General features: G+C 36.3%; 3 protein-coding genes and 1 pseudogene across 3 annotated transcripts; 2 read left to right on the top strand and 2 right to left on the bottom strand.

The window, feature by feature from the left end:
• Positions 1-2708: 2708 nt before the first annotated feature.
• On the bottom strand, positions 2709-3486 carry LOC106382704 (ferredoxin-thioredoxin reductase, variable chain-like). Its single transcript, XM_013822749.3, has one exon. It carries the CDS (start codon positions 3321-3323, stop codon positions 2856-2858), a length of 468 nt encoding a protein of 155 aa, XP_013678203.2. The 5' UTR covers positions 3324-3486; the 3' UTR covers positions 2709-2855.
• A 211-nt stretch (positions 3487-3697) lies between these two features.
• LOC125582019 (sphingoid long-chain bases kinase 1) lies at positions 3698-8400 on the bottom strand. The gene is made up of 9 exons (XM_048748388.1): positions 8153-8400; positions 7399-8002; positions 6947-7306; positions 6725-6818; positions 6573-6610; positions 5949-6095; positions 5757-5856; positions 4255-5192; positions 3698-4174 (listed from the first exon to the last, which is right to left on the bottom strand). Exons 2-9 carry the CDS (start codon positions 7831-7833, stop codon positions 4028-4030), a joined length of 2259 nt encoding a protein of 752 aa, XP_048604345.1. The 5' UTR covers positions 7834-8002; positions 8153-8400; the 3' UTR covers positions 3698-4027.
• A 3714-nt stretch (positions 8401-12114) lies between these two features.
• LOC125582018 lies at positions 12115-15000 on the top strand (annotated as a pseudogene).
• A 480-nt stretch (positions 15001-15480) lies between these two features.
• On the top strand, positions 15481-17860 carry LOC106404525 (26S proteasome non-ATPase regulatory subunit 14 homolog). Its single transcript, XM_013845252.3, has 6 exons — positions 15481-15730; positions 16130-16307; positions 16397-16478; positions 17034-17210; positions 17299-17466; positions 17548-17860. Exons 1-6 carry the CDS (start codon positions 15601-15603, stop codon positions 17737-17739), a joined length of 927 nt encoding a protein of 308 aa, XP_013700706.2. The 5' UTR covers positions 15481-15600; the 3' UTR covers positions 17740-17860.
• The last annotated feature ends 3 nt before the right edge of the window (positions 17861-17863 follow it).

Below are 17863 nucleotides of genomic sequence, written 5' to 3'. Positions count from 1 at the left end.
CTAGAATTAGAAACATACATATAATATCGCACAAGCTGATATAGAGAAAAGAAGACGTATATTCGGTTTATGGAGAGTCGAAATTAAGAGAATAGCTAAGAGGATCATAGTTGAAGCTGGTCTTATTCTTGTCTCTTGGTGATCTCATCTTCTTAATCTTTGCTCTGATTCTCCACAAAATGCGCCTTATCAGCTTCTTCTTCTTCGTCCCTAGCTCCATGCATCCCATTTGTTCTTCTTCTTTTCTAGAGGGGTCGAATGTTAGAAACTTAGAATAGGGAGAGCTGCAAAGTGAAAAGAGTGTGAATAAAGTCAAACGTGGAGGAGGAAGACTACTTATAAAAAAAAGCAGTATATCTCTCTTTGTTGTACCAAGAGGGAGAATTGATGTTGACGTCTCGCTTATTTATTTATTTATACTTTATGATTATTACATCCATTCTGCAGAGAATCACATGCATACTATAAGACTATACGGTTTCACCAGGCATTGAATTGCAGGTGGGGAGTTAAACTTTGACATATAATACTGTTCACCAAACGTAATGTTTAATGCCACAAAACACATGCATCTCAAGTCCATGGGAAATATAAGTTACATCCTAGCCAAAATTTGAATCAATGATTGTATTTTTTGGGTTTCATATCGTGTTAAGTACATACAAATTGTTTAAACTAGCTAGAATATTCTGGTCAATAATGACATAATTGAAAAGAAAAAAGTAAGATCCAAGAAGAGAATCTAAATCTACAAAAGAGACAAACGAAAGTGAACAGCATGGTCTGGGAATAAAAGAGGAGGATACGTAGAAGGTGTACAAGGGTAAGTTGTATAGCAAAAGCCATTAGCCACGTATGGTCGTTGTCTCTTAACGTAACGCAGAGCAGAGGCATGGGTTTGCTACTTCACAGTCAATTTCATTTAAAAAAAAAATTAAAATTATATCAGAAAATAATTGTTTTGTATTTTCTTATGTTTACACAAAGGGATAGTTTTGTTTTATTAGGTAGTTGATGAATACCGTTGCATGGTTTTGGCAATTTCATCTTCTCAAGTAATCTATAGTCGGTTGGGTTTATTGCAGTTTTTAGAGAATGTCCTCTTTTTCCAAGTTTTGTTTCTATTATGTCTTTAATTTCCATAAGTATTTTTCTTTATTCTTCCTCTTCTTTAAATGTCTTACATTTCCTTTGGCATCTATCAGCTACATCAACTTACATTAAGGTTAAGAAACTCTCTTCAAAGTGAAACTTGGAACAATTTTACTCATATATTTAAGATTTGAATTGAAATTTTTTATTTATTCTTTTTGCTTTAAAATGGTTGAATCTGTATTCGCCGAGTTCAAGATTAAGCTGATGGTAAATTATTTGAAAGATAATTAGTATAAGAATCACGATTAGTTATAAAGAAAATTGTATCCAAATCGGTTAGAATTCTTTGTTAAGAAGAGTGTTTAAGATGACAAATCTCTAAACTATAATTCTATGCCGATTTTATGTATTTATGAATGATTATTCTTTAAACTAGTTCATGTCTATTTATAGAAGAAAGCATCTAGATATTTTTTAGTATTTTTTTTTGTTGGGCTGAATTCACTAATTTAATGGATCTTATCGAAGGACATAGTACATGTCCAAACAACTGCTTGTTGGCTCATAGAATGAAGAATGTAAAACATAAGATTGAAAATCGAAGATGAAACCACAAAAATTTTATTTGGATGTGTTAATAGCAAAACATGTCTCTTTCTAAATATCATAAACTCTAGTACTCATAAAAGAACAGCTAGAAGACCAACCCATATGGCTTCTATCTTTGTGTCCCTCTGTCTCTCTCTAGACACACACGCACCAAAGTTAGAGCAAATAAGATATTTCTGCTTCGCCAACGCAAAGATAAAGATAAAAGTGACAAGCAGCTAACCCGGGATGATCTAGCCTTCCAAGCTCTTATGGTTAACTTAGTAAGAATCAGGTTTAGTATTTGTAAAGACTCCCCTTGGAACCAAATCCACATTAAAAAGCAGAGGGTTGGGCAATGGACATGTAATCAATAATATGTGATTATTGCTTATAGATGATACATATCTTATTATCATGGACCCTGTCAATAATTTTCCAGATTTTATGTAAAGAAAATATACAATGTTTCAACAATTATCATGGACCAACGTTGGACTGGTAGAAACTTTGGCTTTGATAATAACGGACGATCTAACTGCATGGAGGCCATGAGACAATGTTACAGTCTCAAGTCTCAATCTAGTAGAATCATTGTGATCCTCAAAACCCTGAGTCAGCCCCATACCATTATGATCAAGACCCAATATTTTTTTCTACATTTCAATAAAGCTTAGCTAGTTTCAGTTGCAAACTCCAAATCTAGTACCCCCAAGTTGGAACTTGATATTGACAAGGAAGAGTTATAATCAATCACAACCTAAAATTCTCCTTATGAACTATATCAATACCAATCTAAGATGATCAAGTCCATACATGTATCAATATCCAACCTTTTTCTACATTTCAGTGATGCTAGTAGCTAGTCTCAATTGCAAACTTCCCCCAAAGTTGGAATTTGATCTTGACAAGGAAGAGTCTGAAACAATCACAACCTAACAAAGATCCACCTTTTCGTTCCTTCCAATCCTAGATGATAACTATCTATCAAGATTAAGGCAATGGATGAATTAATAATAACAATGGAAAGTGAAGAGATGCTTATGTATATGATTGCTAAAGGTATACACACACATACATCAGTATTCTCAGTACATACAAATCATTCTCTCCATTCCCAGGCTTCACCAAACACAAGAAGAGAAAAAGAATCTGCCTTTGTTGTCACATCATCAAGCATCGATGAACTCGAACTCGTCGTCCTTGAGATGAGCAACAAACTTAACAGGACCACGACCTTCAACCTCTTTAAAGAACTCAACCTTGTAAGGAAGATTAGCTGATATCCGTTTCCCTTTCCACACGGCCACGTAGTCTTTCAGCTTACCTTCCATCCCTTCCAAATCAACCTCCGGGACTCGGTTCACATGGTAAACCTTCAGCGGCGCAGTCACTCTGATCGAAGATCCCACCTTCGCCTTCGCTTCGATCTCTTCTGCCGAAAGCTCGGCCTCCTCTGCGTTCACCGAATCAGCTGACTTCACAGCTACGTCGCATCGAACCGTCATGGTTGAAGCTCTTCTCGAGCTCGCGCGTTTGGTTCGGGATTGGGAGGCGAGAGGTGGGGAGATGCAAGATTTGAGCGCCGTGGGGCCGCACGGAGGGAGAACGGTGGCGGATGAAGCGATGAGGCTACTCATATCTGAGTGCCGAGAGGAGAATCTGTGTGTTGGAAGAAAGATTTGGGAAAGTGGGAATCGATCTGTAGGAGAAAATAAACAACTGTTTCGTTTTTCTCTCTTCTGTTCTGTAATAAAAGTGATGCACTAATAAAGGTTTAGGAAATTAAATGGATAAGAGTGAATACTAAGAAAATGAAGAACACACGTGTCCTTTGGAAAAAGACAAATGCGAAAATTTTACAGGATCAGGAACGTGCGGCTGATGGATGCTCTGCAGAATAAAAGTTGATATTTTTCATATGTTACAAATGGTCAGTGGCTTTGACATACACATGTCCACAATGAGATTACAGCCATTGTATGATCAAATGCGTCTACAGGTAGTATACATATAACTAAACCGGCCTTACCCATTATATAAACCTGTCAGTGTTGGCATATTCAAGCGAAACACACGAACAATTGTTGGATAACACATGTGATCTAGTACATATCTATATATATTCAAACACACACATTGAGAAAGGGCAAAAGAATATACAAAGGGAAGGATGGTGATCACAGTTTCATACTCTCAATCTTATTCCTCGTTATCACAAAGCTACTGACGCCGCCGACCAGAACAAAAACCACCACCAAAAAAGGAATCCTATAGACACCACCTGGACTCTCCCTCTTTCTTTCCTTCCATCCACATAATTTGATGAGATTTTAATTAACTACTAATGTCGTTCAGGAGCATTACCGATCAATCTGCATTGTTCCGGTAGCATACTCGATATCACTTCTCCATTCAATGCAAACAGCTCTCCGTCTATACCACAACTGTCATGCGTCTGTTTTCCCGCCTTTATCTTCACCGACTTCACCTGATTCAATTTGTAATGCATTTTGATCAAACCACACTCTCGTCTAGGCTTACTCTAGCACAAGGAATAAAAAAGATTACCTTTACACACTCAACATAAGGAAGCGAAAGGTGTCGACCGGTTTGCAGAAGGATAAAAAACCTAATTAACCTCAGTCTCCCACACCCGTGAACCAAGAGCATGTCCATTGTACCATCGTCATGTTCTGAATTGGGAGCCACCACTTGAGAGCTTTGCACGGTCCGACAAGCGTGGTTACAGACCATGATGCCTAGGAAATGTCCCTTTCTAGCAACCCATTTATTTTCGAATCTCGGTGTCACGCTTTGCTTCCTCAGTCCCGTCTCTATATCCTCTGGAGGACCTGGCAGCTCGATCGAGTTCTCTACATCCCAAGCAGATGGTTCACTGTCCCATTTGGGTCCCGCATCCCATATCGGACCCGGGTCGGATACAGTAGATGAAATATCTTCTCTGTCGTGAGCACCGGTGTTTCCCCAGGAGCATCGATTTGGAGGAGGATCCTGCACGGATGTTAACCCCATCCATGCTTTATCTGTTCTTGACTTTGACCTTGTCCTTGGCCAATTAGGGGTCGTTGACTGTCCTTGAGAATGAATAACCTCTGGCTCAGCTGCCATATCTCTTCTGCCAGAGGACATGCGCTTCATTTTAGGATCTATTCCGCGAACATATTCAGATGGCTCGGCGCTGGCATGTGTGCTGCTACATCTGTCTAGTTCGCCTGCGCCTGGGGTCATTATAGAGTCGATGCTTGATAAACTGGAGGCTCTAGGTAATCCTTCTTTGCTTGATCTCCTCATTACATCCGTGTAGAGATCTTGCACATCAACAACTTCCTTTTCAAGACTAGTTTTGCCTTCTGCATCCTCTTTTTGCGCTGGAAGATATTCCACTTCGTAGCTATACTTTGGCAAACACATGAACTTGAGAAATCCAGCTACTAAATAACGCATAGGACCAAAGCGTTTTTGATATTTCTCAGAGAGCTCCAGAACTGCAAATAAACAATGAAAGAAAGTTTAAAACCCATGAATATTAGGTATAGAAAAGTTAAGTCGAAGAATATTATATGCATGAAAGTACTGGTATGTGCAAGAGAAATACTTCACAGAAAGAATCATTCTGTCAGACACGAAACAGCATCCATAACTCAAACTAATATATCAAACACAAGTCGGAACTGTAAGAGAACTAGAGAGAGATTTCCAGCATTTTGACGAATTCATTGTGTTTTATTTTAACCACAGTATGCTACAAGAACTAAGCAATTTTCAGCTTCTAAATTCATCATTGAAGAGAGTAGTGCATACTCTGACAATCTTGCAGAATGCTATGACAAGCAAGCAAAGTGTGAGTCAATAGAGTGTTCCCATTGTGGCAGTTGAGATATTTAAGGAAGAATGAATAGATTATCCTTTAAAATGCATGAAAGATACAAACAGTTGCAGACACAGGAATGAGCAAAGAAGGTGGGAATACATAATAACTGATCACACCAGATATACTGTTCATTAATGGAAGCTCTAACAAGACAATCCACACAGGTATTCTCACTTACCATCGCTAACAAAACCATAGTAGGAAACAGTCATTCCAAAGTGTACTACACCCGTATGAATCCATTCAACAGCAAAGACATCAGTAGCTGTTAGGCCACCCTAAACCAACAAAAAATTCCTTAGAGCTGAGAAATAATGTTGCTGGCAGGATAAACCAAGCCAGGGACCAACAGGATATAAGCTAAAAGTACCTTCACAATAGAGAGTGCTGCAGAAATAGGATCTCTAACACCAAGAACAGTCCAAACTAACGAGTTATCAGAGCCAGCAGGAACTATTCCAATTGGGATAGAAACCCCTTCTTTCTGATTACTTCGAGTAAGTAGACCATTAAGAACCTGCAACATTGGAAAGGGGCAGGCAATGAGATAAAAGTTCATTCGAAGTAAATAGAATGTAGGATAGGTTAACATCAAAGGCTGTATTTTCCATGCATCTTAATCAACCTAGAGAGTTCAACATTGGACAAAAAATCAACTATGCATGTGTTTCATTCGAGCAAGTAATTCCTTATAAGATACATCCCAAAGCCCTAGCTCCGGAGAATAAGAGTTACTAAACTCTTAAGTCTTAACATGATTCAGCATGCTTGCAAACTGGCACGAGCACGCTGAAAAAAACCAGTAAAATTATGTTCAATACATAAATTGGTTCAGAGGCAAGGCAATTCAGCAAGTAATAAAGCAGATAAGAAAAAGTAGTTTGGAATATTATGAAAAAAGTAGTTTGGAATATTATGAACAGCACTTCTCGAACTTAACTCCTAAAGAAAGTATAAACCAATGAGCAAAGTTTAGAAAAGTTAACTATCACACCTCATTGATGATTCCGTCACCTCCAACACAAATTATACCTGGAAGAATTACCAAGATCTCATAAGTAATAGTAGAAATGTAAGATGGATTACGCATATCAGAAGCTGATATGTGTAAACAATATCATTCAGTAAAGAACCAAGCATAGATACCGTCTGAGCATAAGCTAATATCGACAGTGGAAGCCAACTCTCTCGCATGACCCGCTTTATTTGTTTTGACAACCTCCATCTTAATCCCGGCCAGCTGTGAGAGTTTAAGAAATCACACACAAAATACAAAAAGCATTATTATTTTATGAAAGTTGCATAATATGTCATGATGCAGACTACAACTACAACATCCAAATAAAACAAAAAGATGGACAAGGTTACCTTAAATATTGGCTCCACTACCTCGTTGAAAACTTTGATAGATCGTCCATGCCCTGACCTAGGGTTCAATATGACAAGCATTTTGGGTGCACTCTTACACCTAAAGACCAACTCAGGAGGAGTATCGATAGGAACCGAAAACAACTCAGATGAACCCTGTTTCTTCGAGACTAAAGGATGTGGCAAACAGTTGATAAAACATTGTTGATCTGCAAAACTAGCCACCCACTGAACTGCTTCTTCTACCGTAGGTGCGATGAAACGAAAATCTTTGCGGCTTCTCTTTGGTTTCGTGAAGCAACCCTTGCCCACTGGATAACCATGAACGGTGAAATGCTTGAGACCCACATTGTATGTCAACTGTAAAAATTAAAAAAAAAAACATATATAAGTTTACTAACACAGAGTACATTGCAAGTCCATTTACTCCAAGAAGCAAGAGAAAACTATACCGAGACAACATCATCAAGCTGTAGCACGTTAGAGCCCCAAACCAAAGCCCTCCTAGTAAGCCTTGCATCAACTGCTTTCTTGTTAAACACGTCAGTTGCAGATGTTGCATCCTTCCCTCTCTTGACTAACAAAAGCTTCCCTGAGTAAACAAGACTACCTAACAAATCAGACTTCTCATCCCCTCCTCCACCAATATCAATCCTATGCTCATCAGCTTTCGGTTTCACCTCTGGATGATCAGTACTAATCTCGCCGCGTCTAGAAGACGCCTTCACCTTCTTGCTCCGCTTCTCGGGGAACACAACAGGGGAGGACTGCTGAGATCCTCCCGTGGCTATCTGAGAGCAGATTCCTAAACGCCTAAGCGACTGTTGTGACCCCTGAGGGATGGCTACTTTTAACGAAGGAGTACGATTCACACCACTGTTCTGCATATCGTCAAGCTAATCTCTCTGTGGTTCCCTGAGACTCGCTGATCGGGAGGCATACACAAACAAACGATTCAACACACAGATGGCAGCGAAACCATTCCTAATCCAAACCGTCGAAAAACTCTTAGCTACGTTATCAGATTCGATTACGCGATTTCGCAAGCTTTCCTTCCTGAAAGAAGATTCGTACCAATGATCGATTCATATATGAAGAAGCATTTGATCGTAATCCAATCAAAATTTCGATTAACGAATCTGGAAACTAATCGTAGCAAGAGAGATAGAGAGAGAGAGAGAGATGCTTAGCTATTTCGTTCCTTACCTTGGTCTCTAGGCGGAGAAGTGATGAAACGCTGCCGGATCGGAGGATCTGAGAAGCGTCTGGCGACGGAGAGAGAGAGATAAGAAGAAGACGGTGATGATGGCGGAGATGAGTCGAGTCTATTCGCTTCCGATTTGGATAACGACTCCACAGCAGAAAGGCTATGGCCCCATCCTTCCTCCTTTTCGGGTTTATTTCCACACTGCGTAGCCTTTTTTGGACTTTTATTTCCAATATTTTAATCTATTTTATTTTATTTCTTTATTTATTTATTTCTTTATTTTTAAAAGATTTTTATTTTATTTCTTTCATCGTTATTATTTTAGTTTTAAAATTTGACTTTGTTTCTATATTTTATCCTCTTTGATTTCGAGATAAAAATTAGTATTCCCGTTACTAATTTTAATTAGGTATATTAATCTGATTCAATTATGTACTGTACACATTAATGATAGGGAGGACCATTTATTGTGAAGGTTATCTAAGATAAGATAAGATTACGACAGTAACTTAGAACATAAAACATGACCGTTGTTTCTTAATTTTTTTACGTTAAACATACTATCTCCCCATACTTTTGAAAATCATTTGCTCATGTATTTATCTAATCTATTAAAACAGGAGTACAAAATTAAACTTACCCTTATATTTGCACAATATTTACAATAACATGCCACTAAAATATTAAATAACCATAAATTTAAGCTATTAATGTGTTTTCCTAATTTAATTACTCTTTACCTAAATAATTATTCTATTTATTAAAAACACCACTCCACATATATCTCTCTTATTAAAAGCAACGATTCTATTGTTACAAAAATATTCATGTTTATTGAAAATCATAAAAGTGTAATTTGAAGAAACAAACAAAATTATAAACAAATTTGAATTAACCCTAAAATGATATCAATTGGTCAAATAAAATCTAAACTTAACTAATTAATCGAATATTCCTATATATACTATCACAAAAAAACGAAACTAACGAAATCTTTTAGTTAATTCCAATTTCCATCAACAACAATATTCCATATTAGTTTATTAGGAACTAAGTCGTATATGGAAATAAAAATATATGAATATATATAGTTTAAACGATCGTAAAGTATTGTGACAAAATCAAATATCTAAGTTTAACTATGGATCTAACCGGTGATCATTAGAGGAACATTAAGAATAAGTAGGAAACAAATGTAGAGGAATAAAATTATATGAATGAAAAAAAAATTATTTCTCATCAATTTTGGGGAGGAACAAATTTGTTCTATATTCTTCTAGAATAAAAGGAATAAGAAGGAATAAAAAAGAAAAACTATTTCTTATTAATGGTAAAATAAAAAATGAATAACAAAGAATGTATATTATTTTTCATTCTTTGGTCACCAGTTAGACTTATGTACAATATGATATACTTTCGAAACCAGGTGTTTTGCCCGCTAATGCCGGCATAATCATTTTATTCTTATTTATAAACACATGCATTACAAATTCAAAAATAATTATGATAAAAAATTGTTTTTATTCTCAAAATTTTAACTCAATATAAAATTATTAAATAACAAAATTATTTATCAAAAATATATGTTTGTTATTACAAATACTTATTAGTTTATGTCTTATTAATACAATAAAAAATCAGTATGATATGTTATTATTTATTCTCTTTAAAATTTCAAATTAAACATCAAATTATTTATATATAAAAAATGTTTTATCTATAAAAAAAATATGCATATTATTGTGTTGAAATTTTAAAAACACTTATATATTAGAGATATTATAGAAAATTCATAAATCTTTCAAAATACGTTTTTATATTAGTATATTCTTATTCCAAAGTCTTGAAAAACATGTTTTTGATATTAGTATGTTTATTTTTTTATAGCCTTAGCACAAGCTAACAATTTATATTTATTCTATTAAAATTGAAGTAATAACCAATACTTGCCTACTTTAAAGTGATTTTTTACATTTCCTTCATTCTTCTTAACTAATTTAAACCTCTTATTTATTGTATTTACCAAATAATCCGACTTCATTTATTACCCGATTACATTCATTTTTTACTCTTCCTAATTACTTCATTAATTATATTTAGGATAATAATTCGACAACATTTATTTTACGTGCTAACCAAAATAATTTCACAAGTTTGAATGAAATTAATTCATTCATAACAAGAATTCAAATGTTAATAATTTTTTTAATTTGTTTATAGAATCAGTTAGACATGGGAATCCAAGTACCCGTTAGGGTATGGACCAGTTTTCTGGATATCGGATTTTTGGATTTAAAATTAAACTTTGTTCGGATATTATAAATTTTTAGACGGGATCAGTACTCGGATCCCTTCTGGATCCGGATAGGTTTGCATGAAGCTAAAAATATCCAAATAACTTATGTGCTTAGAAATTTCATTAAACAATTTATAAAAAAGTAAAAATTAACATCCGCACGGGCGTGCGGGTCAAGCTCTAGTTTATATTATTATAAGAACACGAGACACAAACAACTACTATTCTAAAGAAAAAGCTATAAATTAATAAGAAAGTCAACCACCGATATACCAAATTTAGGAGAAAAGTCTGATAATTGATATTATTGGACTACTAGAGCTTCAGTTTACCAGGTCTTGCTAGCTGTTACTATTGGATCCCTCTGAATATGTATATAACAAGCAAACATAGTTCTTAACTATGGTTTTAGCTTAGGTGTCAATATATTTGCTTGCTTAATTAAAACAAATTAACTTTTAGAGAAACGACGATGTTATGTCAGTTGATGGCTTAGCTTAGTAATAACTTTATAATTAATCAAAGGATGATTGGAGAAGGATTAGTGGAAGAAGAAGTTGTAGATGGGAAGATGGTCCCCTGTCCAAGGACCATTCCTATAAAGATATCACAAAATAATTAAAAGTGAGAAATTATATATACGTTCAATGTAGAATTCGACCAGCAGACAAGTGATGCATCGTGTAATAAGAATTGTTAAAAGAGCATCTTTTTCTACATTATAAAAGCTGGGACATCAGAAGCCATTATTGATTTCATCACTGTTTTTGTTTAAATAACTCTGGACTTATACACCTATTTCACAATAGTTTGTAACACGTATTGTGCAAATCCTCTAAGCAATCATGATTGACGAATCTTATTTGTTAGTCGCGAATGTAGCCAATACATTCCATAAATCAACAAAAACGTGTTTTTTTTTGAACTTAACAAAAACGTGTTTAATGTCAGAAAACATGTGTGTACCACATTGTTTTGAAAAAAAAATCTACATATTTAAAGTTGAGATGGTTTTAGTATCATCAGGATTTGATCTTTAAAAAATATCATCAGGAATTGATCTGCACCACCAGTCTTTACAGAAACATAACACCACGATGGACTTCACATTTTCAAGAAAGAACTGGAACAATCAGGAAAAACTATACAAATATTTTACCAAAAAAACTATACAAACATGATTTATTTTAACATCAGAATCAAAACTATTAGTTTTTATATTTTACAGTAACTAAATGACTTGTGTTCTAGAAATGTGTTCCGCCAAATGATTATTATAGTTCATCCAAGTTTCAAATCACATGAATTACAATTTAATCATAATTTATGCAAAGTTAACGAACGAAGAAAATTTAAATAATATAAACAAAATCGTAAATTTCACAAACTGGTTCGGTGCGGTGAAAGTATAGCTCAATATGGTGCAAGTAGTACCGTCATATCTTAATCCTCCTAAAACCTATTCTTTTTGTTTGCAGTGTCGTCTTGTAAATGACTTCAGTGGATTAACAAACTTGAAACACACAAGGGAATGAGCAACGAATCACACTTGAAAGTTCCTCTTAACCAAATGCTAATTTCTCTTGCTGCTTCATCCTTCTCAAGAAGAACAAGGCCCAATACTAATACCAAGCCCAATCTCAAGGCCCAACAGAACAAATCGGATTAAAAAAAAAAACAATAAATCGAAAATAAAACAAATATGCCGCAAAAAAGCCGCTTCGTCTTCTTCTTCTTCACCACTCCAACCAGTCACAGTCCCAGTCATACGTCACTCGCCAGCTCTCTCTCCACCGCCTCTTGCTCCTCCTCCGGATCAAACATTCCACCTCTCCGTCAAACCCATCTCGAGGTACGAAACTAGGGTTTAAAAAGTCCCAACCTTTATCATCATCATCATCATCAACAAAGTCACAACCTTTTGAACCTTCACAGGGTCTAACTCTATAATGGATGATCACACTCACATCGAAAAGTCACAACCTTTGAGCAGAAAGAGATCGAGAAGACCCAAAAGGCTAGACTTTGTCGGGTGGGGCTCGAAGAATCTGATCCACTTTCTAAAATCACTCGGTAGAGACACCACCGACAAGATCTCTGAGTACGATGTTACATTCATCGTGAGAAAGTACATTCGTGAGGAGCTAACACATCCTTCGAAGAAGAAGACAAAGATAGTAACTTGCGATGTGAAGCTGCGTTTGCTTTTCGGGTGTCAGAAGATAAACGTGGCGAAGCTGCCTGACTTGGTGGCTAAGCATACGTTGAGAATCAGGACGGGGAAGAGTTTGATTATCTTTACAGCTCTGAGGATGATGATGATGATAAGAAGGGGAGGTTGTGTTTATCAGATAAGGAGGTGTGGAGAAGGAGAAGCGTAGAGGGAGTGTTGCTGCTATAGTGAGGGATAACGTTAAGCTTTTGTATTTGAGGAAGAGTTTGGTCGAGGAGCTAGCGAAGACGTGTGTGAGATGTTTGAGGGTAAAGTTGTGGGGAGTTTCGTGAGGATCAAGAATCCTTGTCAGCTTGTTCACGTGACAGGTAACTTTTCATGTGAGATTGAGTCTGATTCGTTTGTGACTTTGTTTAACTCTCTCTTTTTGTGTGTTATCTAAGGTGTGAAGGAGTGGAATCCGATTGATGGTTTTCTTCAGGTTACAAACTATTGTATATCTATCTAAAGGATGTTGCTTCCTCTGCACTATCAGATGATGATTTCACTCAGGTGGTGTACTCAGAGCTATACTTGCTCCACTTTCTTCAGGCTCTTTGAAGATTTATATTCGTTTCTTGATATATTTTATTTGTGCAAAAACCTTGTTCCTCTCTGTGTCTTGAGAATCTCAAGTGGCAGTGGGCTTTTTTAATTAAATTAATGTTTTAACTAATAGATATAGTGGCATTTTCATTCCAGCAAATATAGGTTTTACTTTGCATATAGTGCTTCCTGTTTATTATTTCTCACAGTTTTTTTTTGGTTAACTTTTGGCAGGAGGAATGTGAAGAGTTGCAACAGAGAATGAAGAATGGCTCTGTGAAGAGACTTACAGTTGTAAGTTCTTGATTTGATGATGTGAAGAGCTTGCTCTAGTAGTTTTGATGTGAAGAGCTTGCTCTAGTAATGCTTCTGCTTTATTTTAGTTCTCTCATAAAAAAAAATTCACTTTAATAATGGGACAGGTGGATATGGAAGAAAAAGTTAGAAGTTTGCATGAAGATGTGACAAACATGTATGGTTGCTAGCTTGCTCTCTTTATTAGATATGATAATCAATAACATTACCTCATTCTATTAACTTTTTGGTGGGATGTCTTATAGTGGATTGCAAGAGAACTTGAGTTGCTGCGAAGGAAAATTAACCAGGCCAGTGAGAAGGGATGGAAAAGAGAATATCCTTTTTTCTTTAAGCATTATTAATAATATTGTATATTGAGGTGAGACTCCTTTTCTATTGGTTTGATTCTTGACTTCTTAGCACACTATCTCAGTATCTGGATAGGAGGGAGCTTCTTAGCAATCCGGAGGAAAAGTCGAGGCTATTGCTTGAAGTTCCAGAAGTTATTGCAGAAGAACCTGAACCTGAACGTGTAGATGTTGATGTGGACATCGAGGATGACTTCATGGAACCAAACCATGCGGCATCCATTGAGCCTCATTATGACGAAAAACAGGAACTAAAAGATTCACCGGAAGCTGTTGCAGAAGAATGTGTAGATGTTGATGTGAAGGTGGAAGATCACTCCATTGAAACTCCCAAGCTCCGTGATGAAGAAGACCAACCACCATGGGCTGCTTCTGCAGGTGCGTCCCATCTTTTGTAACTTCAGTGGATTGATAAGACTTGAATGGTCTGAACCAATGAAAACATATTCGTTCTGTCTTTGCCAAATGTGTTTTGACTAAGCTATTGATCAAGATGAATGTGTCCTTATACCATTTGGTTTCATTCTTGTGTTGTTTGCTGGCTAGATTAAACCATTACCTTCTGACTTGTATGGTTCTTCATAATGAAACATTCTGGAATTGATCCGGACTCTTGGGTTGTGTTGCATTTGCAGGTGACAAAGATCTCATTGAAGAAGACGTCATCATCACAAAGAACAACAAGGACTCTATCTATGACCAACCTCAAACTCAACCAAACTCAATAGAGATTATTGAACTGAGCGATGAGGATGATGAAGAGGAAGCTAATGACAATGGAGTTTACAAGCAGTGTGATCCAAAGAAGAAGATGTGGTGCTATGAAATGCCTAAAGGAGAAACGCATGGACCATTCTCCCTAGCAGATCTCAAAGAGTGGAGTGACCAAGAATACTTTGTTGACATTCCAGATTTCAAAGTCTGGAAGACAGGAAACAGCATCGAATCTGCAGTGCTCCTCACCAAACTCCTATCTCATGTCAAAGCCTAATCCCAACAGAAACTTATGTTTATTGAAAACATGTTCTTGGAGTTGTTTGTTTATTTCTCCTAAGTTGGGAGTATTGAAAACTTATGTGTTACATGTTCAAAATCTGAAGGTAGAATAAAATTTTTTTGATAGAGTAACTGAGATTCTTGATTCAAAACGTATGTACAAGGACTAATATTGAGATTCTTGATCCAAACTTGTGTGTTACATGTTCTGCTTACTATACGAAGTTCTATGTTATCCAACAACATTAACAAAATAGAAAAACTATACAAATCATGTACTTCCTCCGCTTTTGAAAGTAACATTTTTTTAGAGTTTTCACATTTATTAAAAAATAATAAATATTTATAATTTAATTTAAAATTTATTTTTCAATACAATTTTCAATAATTATCCATTCAATAATTATCCACTAATAAAATTTAATCAATTCAAATATTTATAATTAGTATATCTCAAAAATATACAGATGTACTTTTAAAAAATATATAAAATCTATTTATGTAGAACAAGGATAAACTGTAGAAATTTTAGAGGCCAATTAAGTTAAAATCATAAGTTAGGGTCTATTATAACAAAAAAGGAAATAATCGAGGACTAAATATGTAAATAGCTTCGCCTAAAGGATCCATGTCCGTCTTTGTCTTGTTCATAAAGAAAACTCTCTGGACGAGGTTTAATAGGAAACATTCTCGTAGCTAAAAGCAACCTACGACGACTGATTTGATCTGATAATGGAGAGATTACAGCGAATCTTCGGCGCCGGCGGCGGATTAGGTCACGCATCGCCTGATTCTCCGACTCTCGATACCTCGGAGCAGGTTTACATCTCCTCTCTCGCTCTCCTCAAGATGCTCAAACACGGTACAATCATCTTCTACTTCCCCTAGTCCTTAGGGTCCTGATTTTCGTTTCGGTTTCTAAGATTATCGATCTGTTTTGCCTATCTCTCGTAATGCCACGTGGATTGCATAGTGATTTGAAGAAAGTTATGATTTTGATTTTGAATTTGTGACCTAATGCCACGTGGATTGGATTGCATAGTGAGTTTGAAGAAAGTTGTGATTTTGAGTTTGTTACCTAATGCCACGTGGATTGCTTAGTGAGTTTTTGAAGAAAGTTATGATTTTGAATTTTTCGGTTTGTGATGGGTTTCGTAGATTATTGATCTGTTTTGTTATAGCTATCAATGCCACGTGGATTGCTTGGTGAGTTTTTGAAGAATGTTATGATTTTTGAGTTTGTGATTGGTGGATGATACAGGGAGAGCTGGGGTTCCAATGGAAGTGATGGGGTTGATGCTTGGAGAGTTTGTGGATGAGTACACTGTGAGGGTTGTGGATGTTTTCGCTATGCCTCAGAGTGGGACTGGTGTTAGTGTTGAAGCTGTTGATCATGTTTTCCAGACTAATATGCTCGACATGCTTAAACAAACTGGAAGGTATAAAGTCTCATCCTTCTCTTACACTTAGTGAGTCTTTTATAAAATATTCTTTTTTGGATCTTTATTCATCTTGTATCGTGTTTCAGACCTGAAATGGTGGTGGGTTGGTATCATTCACATCCTGGGTTTGGATGCTGGCTTTCTGGCGTTGACATTAACACTCAACAGGTATCTGTTGCTTGCTCTGTTGATACTTGGTCTATGCATTCTCTTTGTGTGACCATTTTATCTATTAATGGCTCAGTATTAGTCCTTTGTGTCTATTCAGACTCAAGAGTTTGTCGTTTTCTGTTTCTTCCATACTGTATTGATGGCTAAGACACTATTGAATGTTACTTCTTCTGTCCTATGCCTTGCTTTAAGTGGTTTTGAATTGTAGAGTGTGTATATTCGACTTATATATTTTATTTACTTTAGTTTGGATTGGATTGATACAAACAATGGTTTTAGAGGTCTAAGCGGCTAAAGATGACTAACTACAAGTGGCAAAGTAACCATGGTTTAGTTACTTTATCTTGGATGCTTATCTATTTATGAGCGAGGGGTTTAGGGGAAGAAGATTATCAAGAAATTAGAGAGTTGTTACAGAGGAGAGGAGCGTGATTCAGCTCTGAGTAATAATGTTTGCTACGTTACCTTTGTGATTGTGTGTTTGTTCTTTGAGATTACTTAAAACGTAACAACTGTGTATGCTCATTGTTGAGAACCTGTGTGCTTTTGTAGAGTTTTGAAGCTTTGAACCAGCGAGCTGTAGCAGTGGTGGTTGATCCGATTCAGAGTGTGAAGGGTAAAGTGGTGATTGATGCGTTTCGTTCGATAAACCCGCAGACTATTATGCTTGGGCAAGAACCTCGTCAGACAACGTCCAACCTTGGCCACCTGAACAAACCATCCATCCAGGTGATGGATCACTTAGTGAAATCTTTTATAAAGTTGGAACACAGTCAAAGGGTGTCTCTAACACTGACTTTGGTTTACTACTATACAGGCTTTGATTCATGGATTGAACAGACATTACTATTCAATAGCCATCAACTATAGGAAGAACGAGCTCGAGGAGAAGATGTTACTAAACCTCCACAAGAAGAAATGGACAGATGGTTTGACCCTAAGACCCTTTGACACCCACTCCAAGACAAACGAACAGACCGTGCAGGTAATAAAGGATTCAATTATTTTGCAATCTTTTTATTTATTCAAACATGTCACACTCATGGTCATTGGCATTGTCTCTCAGGAAATGTTGAACTTAGCTGCTAAGTATAACAAGGCGGTACAAGAGGAGGACGAGTTGTCACCAGAGAAACTGGCGATTGTGAATGTGGGAAGACAAGACGCAAAGAAGCATCTGGAAGAACATGTTTCCAACTTGATGTCTTCCAACATTGTTCAGACGCTAGGTACCATGCTTGACACTGTTGTCTTCTAGAGAAGCTTTGTCCCTCTTCTGCATCATTCTGTTGAAATCAACTCTTTATGTGTTTCTCACTAGCACGTTCCATCGTACTCTGTGATTCCTCTTACAGCTATTTCAGTTTTTTTCTCTCTCTCAT

This window comes from Brassica napus, chromosome C2, assembly GCF_020379485.1.
Source record: "Brassica napus cultivar Da-Ae chromosome C2, Da-Ae, whole genome shotgun sequence".
Classification (NCBI taxonomy): domain Eukaryota; kingdom Viridiplantae; phylum Streptophyta; class Magnoliopsida; order Brassicales; family Brassicaceae; genus Brassica; species Brassica napus.
This window is presented reverse-complemented; position numbering and strand designations above follow the sequence as displayed.

What these genes read in the sequence shown, in the direction of transcription:
- LOC106382704 (XM_013822749.3), bottom strand. Translation starts at nt 3,323, where the DNA reads ATGAGTAGCCTCATCGCTTCATCCGCCACCGTTCTCCCTCCGTGCGGC.
- LOC125582019 (XM_048748388.1), bottom strand. Translation starts at nt 7,833, where the DNA reads ATGCAGAACAGTGGTGTGAATCGTACTCCTTCGTTAAAAGTAGCCATC. An exon ending in TATTAGCTTATGCTCAGACG is followed by an intron (nt 6,611 to 6,724) that starts GTATCTATGCTT and finishes TAATTCTTCCAG; the next exon opens with GTATAATTTGTGTTGGAGGT. An exon ending in CTTATGTTGAGTGTGTAAAG is followed by an intron (nt 4,175 to 4,254) that starts GTAATCTTTTTT and finishes AAATTGAATCAG; the next exon opens with GTGAAGTCGGTGAAGATAAA.
- LOC106404525 (XM_013845252.3), top strand. Translation starts at nt 15,601, where the DNA reads ATGGAGAGATTACAGCGAATCTTCGGCGCCGGCGGCGGATTAGGTCAC. An exon ending in ATGCTTAAACAAACTGGAAG is followed by an intron (nt 16,308 to 16,396) that starts GTATAAAGTCTC and finishes ATCGTGTTTCAG; the next exon opens with ACCTGAAATGGTGGTGGGTT. An exon ending in CAAACGAACAGACCGTGCAG is followed by an intron (nt 17,467 to 17,547) that starts GTAATAAAGGAT and finishes ATTGTCTCTCAG; the next exon opens with GAAATGTTGAACTTAGCTGC.